This window comes from Phlebotomus papatasi, chromosome 3 (assembly GCF_024763615.1).
Source record: "Phlebotomus papatasi isolate M1 chromosome 3, Ppap_2.1, whole genome shotgun sequence".
Classification (NCBI taxonomy): domain Eukaryota; kingdom Metazoa; phylum Arthropoda; class Insecta; order Diptera; family Psychodidae; genus Phlebotomus; species Phlebotomus papatasi.
In genome coordinates, this window is record NC_077224.1 from 41,009,041 (window position 1) to 41,021,632 (window position 12,592).

At 33.6% G+C, this 12,592-nt stretch overlaps 1 protein-coding gene across 1 annotated transcript in view; it reads right to left on the reverse strand.

Moving 5' to 3' along the window:
- LOC129805688 (protein eyes shut) overlaps positions 1 to 12,592 on the reverse strand; it is a 129,009-nt gene that overhangs the window by 65,583 nt on the left and 50,834 nt on the right. Inside the window, exons 2-3 of the mRNA XM_055853770.1 lie at positions 10,392 to 10,744; positions 1,282 to 1,430 (exon numbers count right to left, since the gene is read on the reverse strand). Coding sequence (XP_055709745.1) covers positions 1,282 to 1,430; positions 10,392 to 10,594 — 352 coding nt within the window. The 5' untranslated portion in view covers positions 10,595 to 10,744. The remainder of the gene's footprint in view (positions 1 to 1,281; positions 1,431 to 10,391; positions 10,745 to 12,592) is intronic.

A 12,592-nucleotide genomic window follows, 5' to 3' on the forward strand; every position in this document is an offset into this window, starting at 1 on the left:
GCTTTAGTGGGTGCATCTTGATGGATGATGAAACATACGTAAAAGGAGACTTCAAACAATTACCAGGACAGGGGTCCCGGTCAAAATCCCGAAAGCCAAAATCCCGAAAGCCAAAATCCCGAACGCCAAAATCCCGAAAGCCAAAATCCGGAATGGGTCAAAATCCCGAAAGCCAAAATCCCGAATTCTTAAAAGTGTCATAGCTACTCCCGCGATTTCACTCGCGCTTGCTGGAGGCAAATGGAAATCTTCTGTGCTTGGAAAATTATTCTAAACATTTTCCTCCATATAATTTCATCCCTATCAGGATTTTAAAAATTCGGGATTTTGGCTTTTGGGATTTTGGCTTTCGGGATTTTGGCTTTCGGGATTATGGCTGCCACCGCCAGGACAGCAATATTACACCGCAAAGTCTTGCACAGGATGTAAGAAAAAGTACAGGTACAAAAATTATGAAAAGTTTCCAAAAAAATACATGGTTTGGATGGTGATCTGCTCATGTAGACGTCAGAGCAAGGGGTTCTTCATGCAGGGCAACATGAACTCGTCAATTTACATCACGGAGTGCCTCCAAAAATGCCTGTTGCCTCTGTACAGATGCCATGACATACCCCCGATCTTCTGGCCAGATTTGGCGTCGTACCATTACTCAAAAGCAACGAAAGAATGGTACGAGGACAATGACGTTCGTTATGTACCAAAGAAGATGAATCCGCCAAACACACCAAGTCTCCGTCCAGTTGATACGTATTGGGCCATTATCAAATACGGTCTGAAGAAGAAGGCTAAACGCGTCGAAAACATCGAGGACTTCAAGAAAAAATGGAATGAAACAACCAAGAACCGCGGTGATGATCTGGTACAGACCTAGATGGGAGGACTCAAGAAGAAGATTCGAGATTTCGCCAATGAAATACTTGAATAAAAAACTAATATATCTAATAAATCTACAATGAATTAAAGTTTCAAAAAATATTTTTCTTTGTTTTTAATATTATGTAAACTTCATTTTTAAAGCATTATTCTTGGGAACAATCTTATCGTGGACACGCTTTACTAAAGCCAGTTCAGTGTAATACTTTGTATTATTTTTTATTTACACGTTTCGTATTGTAAAATGTCCCGTAATTTAAAATCACAGGTGTTAAGAATGAATCTCAGAGGAGAGTGGCATAAAAGTCAGGGAAGACAGATGACTTTTCACCTGGGTATGACATGCTGATAATTCCATGTGTGGCAGTATAAGATTTGGCAGTGAAAGAGGATGGGTAGGGTACTTACCGGCAAAACCATCCGGACAGCTACAATTGTACTGGGCCACACCGTCGATGCACGTTCCACCATTCTGGCAGGGGGATGACCAGCATTCATCCCAATTTGTCTGACACTGCACACCTGTGTAGCCATCGATGCAGTAGCACGAGTAAGTGCTGGAATGAAGGAAAATGGATTCACATGAGATTTCTGTAGTTCACATGGCACGGACGCGTGAATGAAAGAAATAATGAAATGCAGACGAAGTGGAAACATTTATCTTAACATCCCCTTTTCAGATCCAAATGATTGAAGTGGCAAATAAGATGGGGTTAGATTGAAGAGTTTCAATTTCACGAATCTCTACTAAATCCATTTTACCAATTTCTTCCATACAAAGTATAAGCAATAGCAAAATTGTGATCCATTTCATTTTATATGGTGAAATTTCTCTTCTCGCACTTTGATGAAATTTCTATATGAAAAGGGGTGCATTTGCTTGTGCATTTGGATGTTGGTGTAAGAAAAAAAAAGGAAAACTTGAAAACTTGTGCTGCAAGAGGGATTTCATAATGCAAATATTTTACATACTAACTCCGCATCTCAGCAAATCACATTTGATTGTGAAAAGATTTTCTAACAAAATCCACCCCTCAGTGGTGAAAATACCCCAACTTATCCCCAAGAGATTTTGGTTAAAAAAAACTCCCTACTTCCTACTTTCTGTATGTCTTTCGACAAATCGCACTTTTTAAATCTAAAGGGCAATATGTATATTTTTTTGCATTAGTGATTTTTTGTTCAGAGGCGATATATATTTATTTACGTTGGACTTTTTCTAATTAACCAATTTTAGACAAGGCATTTTTAACCCTTTAACGACGAGACAGTTTTCGCTGACCGAAAATCAGCAATAAAAATTAAACCGATAAATAAAACTTGTGAAACATATTACGTCTAACATTCGAAAATCCAACAAAGTCTGATTCTGTGTATTTCTTGCCTCTACGAACGATAGGGACAAAAATAGCCAAAAAATTTAAATAATTTTTCTGACGATACCAATGACTGATAATTTTCACTCTAATGAAAAATATAATGTTTGGGTATTGTAGTTTTTTGTTCTAAAACGGTTTTGCTTAAAAAAATTGGAAGTATAAAAATAAATAAAATCAATTTCAATATAAGAATTTAAAAATTCGTCATTTTTTAGCTTAAAAATTTACTATATAGAAAATAGCTGGAGACTTACAAAAAAATATCCTAGATTCCTTCAACCTTCTACTTTGCAATTACGTATAAACATAAGAAAAAATAACTTTAGGAAGTCAGGAAAAATTATTTTCTTTATGGGACACCGGTGTTCCAATCGTCCTTAAAGGGTTAAAGTATACACCACCGTTCACTGATGGAAAGTTCCCAAAATTTTTCCTAGTATTTCTATTTCCATGTGTGTCTTGGTTAAAGAGAAAATTCTGCATACTTTCAAAGTAGATATCGATCGAAATACCCTGGTTTAAATAGACGAAAGTTGGGCACCTTTGAAATTAGGATTTTTCACCTATTTTTAAATAAAATTTAGCCTTATCGTGATATAATTTAGCTGCACAAACGGATTGAAAAGCTAAATTACTTTATGATATGGCTCAGTTTAATTTAAACTTAAGAGAAAAATCCCAATTTCAAAGGTGCCCCACTTTCCCCTAGGTCCTTAGAGACTATTTCATTTTTTTATCATTTCAAAATATTTTGCTCATCTTTCGACACATAAAATATCCTCTAAAAAATTATAAGTTCGACTTATTTTCCAAGATTTGTATTTATTTATGTGGTTTAATATCGTGTAGTAAGTGTGATTAAAAAGTGAATTACAATGAAATAATTGTCAAACTTTTAGTCTAGCAGTGAATAATTCTACTGCAACACCATTTACAAAATGATTTAACTGTGATTTGACTTTATTATGCTTTTTATTTTATTCCCCCATAACAACTTTTTCCATTTATGCGATGAAAAATACAAATTGTTTAATTTTTGGCATATGCCTCAATAACTCACTGAATCAGATCTATTTTTCCCTCTCGTTACAAAATAGTTGCAGTTTGTCAAAATAGCATTTTTCTGTGTTTTCTCTCGTTATATATCTTTTTGTAAAATATTAAAATGATTTTGATTAAGTGAATTTAATATTTTTCAAAGAAAATTAGAAAATCTACATGACTTTCTAGTTTAACAAAGACACACTTGGGGGAATTATACCAGACGATTTGTGTGCTCACAGCGGAAGTTTGATTCTCTGATAGGGGAAAGCTCGCTACCTTCGGACGACTAAAGCTTCAGACAACTCATTTTTTCTATATTATTTATGATTTCGATCCCATGACTCTTTTCAGGAAATCTAAGGCAGTGGACTAGCTATTAATATATAACATTATAATGGGTCAAATTCGCTAAAAAAAACATAGGGGAGACTGGGACAAAAAGTCACAAATCGAAAATTTCAAACTTTCTTGTCTTCCAAGATAAAAAGAAAGCGGCTTCGAATTTTTCTATGGATAGCCTCCATAGATCTTCATCAATGTAGTAAATTTCTTAAAATTCGAACAAGGAATTTACTAAATAAAAAAATATCGAAATTTTTAGCCCTATTTTTTAAAATATTGTCCTTGCAGGAAATATTAATTATTATCTACTTATTTTTCAAAATAGATACACCGGTGAATATTTCTTAAATGATTTGGTTTCTTTGAATATGAAGCCGCTATCCATTTTAGAATTTTGCAAAGATTTTTTTCTCCTGAAATATTTTTATTAAAAACGACCATTTGGGGTAAAAAGTAACAAATGGTATGGAGCAAAATGTAACAAAAACCGAAGCAATTTCTAATATCTCACGGCGAAAAGAAACATCATTGCCATATGTCGCCACTTGTTATTAACATTGGTTCAAACGATTTGCAATCCCTTGTGTGTTTTTTTTTTCTAAAATAGCTTGAAAAGCGCTTTTGTCGTTCAGATAGAGAAAACGGTGTTTTACAAGGATGTAGAGGAATAAATTTCCTATAAGAATATGTTATCTTAGGTTTCTTTTTAAAATTACGGAAGTTCGTTATAAAGCGAATCAAAATGTGATAATACCCCATACCTGGTACTATTTGCCCTAGCACAAAGTCGTGGAGCGGTAAATTTCCTATAAAACTGCGCTAAATAGAAATTTCTGGGGCGCTAGGGTAGCTTGTAAAAAAATAAAATATCCGTTTTTTGACATTTTGCCCCAGTCTCCCTTATTTAAAAAATGAACTGTTCGAAGTTCGAAGCTATCTGAAGACAGTGCGCTTTTCCTTATATCTTGGATAAAGGTAAATATCTCTTAGTTTATACAAAATGTCGATGTTCGAAGAATTTGAATTTAATTTCTATTTTTTATACTAAATTTTTGCAGAAGGATTAAAAAAATAAAACACCATTCCTGAGGAGCTATATAGAAGAAATTACTCTGTGACTATGGAAACTATTTTAAGACAAGGATATTAATGGGAATCGTTGCTTTAATTTTTCAGACAAAAAATTGCAGTTGTGAACACTATTTCTTAATTACCAAGAGGTGAAAAATCTTGTTTTTTTAAACAAAGTTTTAGAACAGTTTGCAGAAAACCAATTGACTAAAATGCAAATTTCAATGGCTTAAAATGCTTTATTTCAAGTATCTGCATAAAAAGATCATGGCTGTTTTAATTAAGGCTTTAATTAATTTTAATAGATTAAAGTGTAATTATATGCAAGCTTAAATCATTTAATGAAAAAACAATAGTAATAGCAAGTTCAATTTTACTTTCGTCCTCTAAGAAATCTCTGAAAATAAGTTTGTCTCTTCGATTGCAGAAATGCGATATCATGTGATTTTCCACGGCTTATAAACATAAATTCTGTTCCAGGCATAAACTCGTTAATATTTTCTATGCAAAAACTTTCTAAAGACTCCCCTTGTTTTATTCACAACTTATGCAGATTGTGCAACTCTTTAATCCCCTAAGCGATTGAAAACCCACCCTATACAGTGCAATAGTTTGCGAGGAATTTTTGAAATTCCTTTTTGTATAAACAGCACTCTTTAGAGAGATATAAATATTTGTTTGTGTTATTTAAATTGTATTTTCTGTATTTTATTTTGAAAGAATTTTTAACAAAGCTTAGTTTTCCTTTATTTTTTTTAAATTGTTTAGTATTTTTAAATTTCGAACAAAAATTTGTTTATTATCAAATTGAGAATAAATTTCAATTCATCATTTTGACACCCTCTGAATATTTTAGTGAAATATTCTAATTCCTAATCGAATGACATCGAAAGTTAAAGAATTTTTAGGTAAACAGGTTTTCCTTGTCTTAAAAATATTCCTTCTAATGGCTGATTTGTGAGCTTTTTTTTAGCTCCCAGAAAAGTTTCACAAACGCTATGAATGAGAATTTGCTTATTAAATTTGTTCCATATTCAATTCATTTTCATCAGTGCAATGTGGAGCATAATGAAAATGGCAAATAGACATAGGGAGTTTCCGATTCTTTTTCTCGTATAAATCTTTTGCTCTATCCCACACAAAATTTAATATTAGGGAAGGTGAGGCTATGTCAGACAAGTTTTGCAAAATGATACTCCTCAGGGAGGTAGTCAGAATTGAATTACATTCACTGTACGAAAAACGTTTTAAAATATTTGTAAATCAAAAGAACGTGTTTTCATTATTGTATTCCGTTTAATTCTTGTAAGAAATTTAGAGAATTCCGTATCGAATTATATAGAGAAGGGATTATATGGTTTCGTAAACTAAGGAAATTATGGTTTTGTCGCTTGGATCACCAGTTATGCAATTCACTTTCCACTTTCTTCTTCAGGATTACAAGGATTGCTGGATGGAAGATAACGAGTAAGTAACGACAATTGCTGATCCAAGAAATCAAATATATTCTCTTATATTCTCTCTAATATTTGTAATATTAGAATGGTTTCTCAAATGGCAAATTAAAGTATACAGAACTATATAGTAACTATACAGAAAAAAATATTTTGTAAAATTGTTCGTAAATGTTTGTGAATTGCTACTGAGGATTTACAAAATGCTCATAAATTGTGAACTTACAAAAAAGTTTGTAAAAATTTGTAGTTTTTGACTAACATTGTTCGTAACATGATCACTTAACGAGCATGTTTTTTGTTTTTTTTTACAAACATTTATTCGTACAATTTTGTTTGTCTGACAAAAAATTATGAACAAATCACAAAATTTTACGAACATTTTTTCGTGTGTTCACGAACATTTAGGAACAAAAGTTTGGAAAAGAAATGATTATTTGTGGAAAAAATACAAGCATTTATAAACTTTCTAGTGGGTTTATACAATTTACGAGCATTTTGTAAGACTCCAATAGGAATTCACAAACATTTACAAACAAGTTTACAACACATTTCTTCTGTGTAATATTTTAGGAGTAAGCATGTAAACATGTAAGCATGTAAGCATGTAAGCATGTGCTAAAATACGAATCTTCTAAGTAATTGAAGGACAGCAATTTGAATATTAATTGCGCAAAAATAAATTATTCTACATCGTCTTAGTTTTGATTAAGCAAATGATAAGTACGAATGGGTTAACCGGGTTAACCCTTTAAGGATGATTAGGTCACCCGTGCCGTCCGTACCATGACACATAAAGAAAATAATTATTCCTAACTATCCAAAATTATTTTTTTTCTAATGTTTGTATGTAATCGTAAAAGAGAAGGTTGTAGGAATTTAGAATATTTGTTTGCAAATCTCCAACTATTTACCATATAGTAAATATTTAAGCTAGAAATGACGAATTTTCAAATGATCGTATTGACAAATAATTTTAATTTTTTTTTATATTTGCAATATTTTAAGCAAACCCTTTTTGGTAATAGAAAGTACACTACTCATACAAATATTTTTCAATAGTCAGAAAACATACTTAAATTTTTAGGTTATTTTTGTCCCTATCGTCCATAGAGGTAAAAATATACCGGATCAGTCACAGTGAGAATCAGAATTGTTAAGGAAAAGCCGTGTCGCCCTTAAAGGGTTAAATTTTAATATCAAGCTATTACCGTGATTGCGGGTGACTAGTCTCTGATCCGGGCGTGACTTTACACCCCCTGCTTTTCATTGGCTTTTCTTTAATTCTAACACTAATGGATGATCTTCATCGATCTGATATATCATGTGCAAACAGTGAAGACTATCCTTAAGTGCTAGAATTAAAGACAAGCTTACTAAAAGCAGGGGTGCAAAGTCAACCGCATCTACACGCAGAGAAATTTCCAAGTATCCAAATTCAATCCCCGTGGGATTGTTTCAATCCCACGATTTTTATTTCAAAAATATCCTAAAATTTCTTGAATCTAGGAGAAATGAGATCGAATTTTAGAAACAATGTGATTGATTTTATCCCATAATGTGATTGATTTTTGAAAATCCACATTTTAGGAACAAATGGGGTTGTTTTTATCCCATTTTGGGATTGACTTTATCGCACTCTGCGATTGAATTTATCCCACAATGTGATTGAATCTATCCCACAATGTGATTGAATCTATCCCACAATGTGATTAAATCTATCCCACAATGTGATTGTTTTTATCGCATTTTGGGATTGTTTTTGTCGCATTTTGGGTTACTTTTTATCGTATTTTGAGTTACTTTTTATCGCATTATGGTATTGAATTTATCCCACAATGCGGGATAGAATCAATCGCATTGTGGGATGAAAACAATCCCATGATGCGGTAAAAACAATCCCATTATACGATAGAATCAATCCGATAGTGCGATGAAAACAATCCCAAAATGCGATAAAAACAATCCCAAAATGGGATAAAGACAATCCCATAATGTGATGAAAACAATCCCATAATGCGAAAAAACAATTCCATAATGCGATAGAATCAATCTCATGATGTGATAAAATCAATCACATTTTGGGATAGATTCAATAGCATTTTGGAATAAAAACAATTCCATTATTCGATAAAAACAATCCCAAAATGGGATAAAAACAATCCCATAATGCGATAAAATCAATCCCATGGTGCGATATATTTGATCGCATTATGGTATAAAATTAATCGCATTGTGGGATAAATATATTCGAAATATTTTCGAAAAATCAATCGCATAATGCGATAGATTCAATCACCAAATGTGATTGGAGCCATTTCAATCTTACAATAAGATAGAAACAATCCCAAAATGCGATGAAATCAATCACAATATTTGCAAAAAATCTATCGCAAAAATGGGATAAAATCAATCACAATATGCTCTAAAATTCAATCACAAAATGGGATTGAATTCAATCGCAAAATGGTATTGGAGCCCTTTCAATCCCAAAATTATCCCATTTTGCGATTGAATCTAGAGCATAATTTCTCTGTGTATACGGTAAGTAATTATTAGCAAGATAATAGATTCCAAAGAAAAATGCCTATGGAATATGACATTTTCTACTATCTGTGGAAATAGATTTAAGAGGCGATTTGTGAAAAATAACTTCTAAATTTATTTTCCATAATTGGATAGAACGTAAAGACTACATTACTGTGAACATTTTTAACGATAAATAATACAGGAAATGTAGAGCGAAATAACCTAGATAGCCCCTATGGCTATTTCAGGATTTAGAATGAAAACCGAGCTCGTTATGACTTCTCATGTGGGGTTTTCATGGCTTGGCCAGGATTTTGTGTGACAGTTTATTAGATTCTTGAATTATGAACGTATATTTTTCAAGAGCAAAGTCAACTTTACTTTTCCATTTGATGGTTCTCTTGTGTTTAGAAAATTCCAGCTCTTTATGCGAAATCCTCCGGAGGCTTTCACAGAGAGACATGCAATTAAATTACATTTGTATTTATCCCATCCAATGAGATTAGTCATGTTAAGTGAGATCAAAGATTTTCGACATTAACTTATTATTTTCTTAGAGCTGGAGTGAATTCATAAAAGCTTGAATTCACCAACTCCAAACGCGTCCCTCAACTTGTCATTATTCATCTTCTCAGTCGTCATGTCTTTTGTAATGCCATATATTGTTGTATTTGGGAAAACTTTCATCTCGAATTTCATCGGGAAAACCAAAAAGTGAGCTAAAAGTAGGGAGAGGGTGGCAAAAAACACCACATTGGACTGGCAATTTTCAGAAATGGAAACTTTTAACCCAATTCAACCCATGATAGAATGCTACAAAGTATAGTTCGGCAAGACCGTACTAAGGGTGAAAGGGGTTGAAAATGGTGCTGGATACATTGTAATATTAGAGAGCTTTTTTTCCCTCAACTTCCGTTGAGCGCGAGAAAGCTGAAAAAAGCACACACGGGCACCACTGGTATGGTGACATTTTCGGTGAGAGATGCGATCGTTTATTTATGAATAGCGGATGTGAATTGAAAACATGGTGAGAAGAATGAAATATGGATATTGTTTGTTGACCGAAAGAGAAATGGTTAGAATAACTTGCAAATCGAACCAGATATTACATACCTCTCAAAATTCAGGAATAATAATGCTTGAAGTTGATTTTTATGAATACACAGATTAAAGTGTAATAGTTGTGAGTTTTTTTTCAAATTTATGGGGTAAACGAATATCTAATTAACGGATTTTACAGTATTTTCTGATATGAAGAGAACTTATTAATCTATATCAAATCAAACGCTATTTTTTTATATGGTTGAAACTAAAAATTAGACCACGCCCCCAATTGTCTTCAGTAAAAGAAAAAGGAACGGTATGTTGTATTTATCGTATCTATTACATGATGATTGTAAAGTCTAATGAACATTATAGCATTTTCCACGATTATATAGAACACGGGTTAAATATTGTTATGGGTGGGAATATTATGTACAAATGGTCGTGTCATCAAAGTTTCCTCCTGTTTTCGTTATCTTCCAATAATATTTAAAAAAAAATAGTTAAAAAAATACTGAAGTAGCATTTACAATTTATTTTCTATATACTATATACTAATTGAAGTGTGACTTAGTTAATATATTTTGTTGAAATGCTCTATATAATATATAAGAAAGAATTGTGAAATATTTGGAAATATTTCAATAATGTTTACCTGTTCAGGTCATCAATACAGACACCGAAGACACAGGGATTGCTGAGGCAGGCAAAACCTGCCCAAACACCACTTGTTGTTGTGAGACAAATTAATCCTATGAAGATGATAAACTCAATTTTCGCCAGATTGTATCGACGGTGTGTGGCGGTGTTCTGTTCTGGGTGTCGCACCAATGAGTCCCTCCGGTGTCCTGTCGACATCCTCTCCACACGGATGGCAATCAACTTCCGGCCGATGAGGTCGTGGTTGAAGATCACCAACTAAATTGATTACCGAATGCCCGTTTTCGTGTGCTCAGCGACATTGATTGATGCTCATGTCGCTATTTGAACAATTTATGTTGCTGTAATCTGAAATGAAAGCATAAAAATTCCATTTGAGTAATATTATAATATAACCAAAATTATTTGACTCGTAAAGTCATGAAGACTTCTTGGTTGATTCAATATTGGAATAAATATTTCAGCTTTGAGTAAGATTCTCCTGGACTTAACTTTATTTATTTATTTTTCTTTAGAGTAGTATTTAGTGTACCGCGTAAGTCTGGGTTTTTTACGGCCACGCATTCTATAGGTACCACCGTTTGGGCAAATTATGCATTCATTACGATCGTTACAATTTGAGGAGGCGTTCTTTGAGCCTTCTCTATCAAGAAATAGGCCACGCCCCTCTACTATTTTTTGTTCAAGAAAGAATATTGTACAAAATTTGTAATTAATAATAAAATCAAACCCACTTTCAAAGGTGCCCCACTTCCCCCTAGTGCTTCATGAATTAACCTGACACCATTTTTTCTACAAAGGGGAAGTGTTCCGAGGTGAAATGCGACATCGTCTGATCGGTCTCAAAATGTGGTACACGTTTTGACTCTCATAGATCACGAATATCATACCCGTCAAAAAACGATTTTCGTGGACGTCCGGCCGGCCGATTCTACATAGTACAAACGCTTCTGGCGAGAGAATGGAAAGAGATATCGACAAGAGGTTTTGGGCAAAGGTTAAATATCGAGTGGACGACATCCGATGGTGATATCAGATCCATCCCGTCACCTCCCTTTTCGCCATTTTGGAATACCTCAAAATTTTGTCATGGATCAGGCTCAAATTTTAGTATGTTATAGCTGGACCTAAGAGCTTTGGATTAAAAAAAATTTAAGCCACCCCGACCACCTTGACCCGTGCTAGAAAGGGTCAAAAATTAAATTTTCAAATGGCCATATCTCCGGTTCCAATTGAAAAATTTTTGTGAACTCTTGTTAAATGCTACAACTATTTGAACATCGAATTTTCATCCGATTTAATCGAAGGTCCGATTAATAGAAAAAATAAATTTTCGAATCTTCGATGTCGAATATCTCGGAACTTACATTTTCAATTTTAATGAAATTTTAGTATGTTGTAGCTGAGGTCAAGAGTGGTCCAACGGTGGGTCGCACTTTGCCCTAGCTCTGCTCTGATTCGAGCTATAAAGAAAAATAACATGACCGAACCATACCTTCAGTGTTTATGAAACGATTTCGTTGAAATTTTATTACTTTGTATCTCAGATCGAGACTTTTTTGACGATAGGCTGAAACCGTACCTACCCCACCTAACTGTACCCCGACCCTTACTATATCGAAATTGACCGGACTCTATCTCTATAATGCTTATTAACTGATTTCAATGAACGGTTTTTACTCAGGTTGCCCTTCCCCACTCAAACTATTTAAAATAGAAAATGGCCAGTGATAAGCCCAGATAAGCTTATGGTAGCTGAGATTCTTTATAGTCAACTTCGGAGTGCTTGGAACTCGGGGTGCTTGCAACTCGGAATGCTTCAAAATTCGATTGTGAATTGAATTTTGGGGTTAGAAAATCGTGTCGAGCCAATTTTATCCATTTCGACCGACAAGAACAGTTACCTCGACATGATTCTTTACTCCCCAAAATTCCAATCGAATTTTAAAACATTCCGAGTTGCAGCACCCCGAGCCCGAGTTCCAAGCACTCCGATGTTGACTGTAAAGAATCTCAGGTACCATGAGCTTATCTGGGCTTATAACTGGTTTTCACCTATTTTTAAATAAAACTGAGCCTTATCGTGATATAATTTAGCTGTACAAACATATTGAGAAGCTATACTACTACATTATGATATGGCTCAGTTCCACTTAAAAAACATAGATGAAAATCCCAATTTCAAAGGTGTCCCAC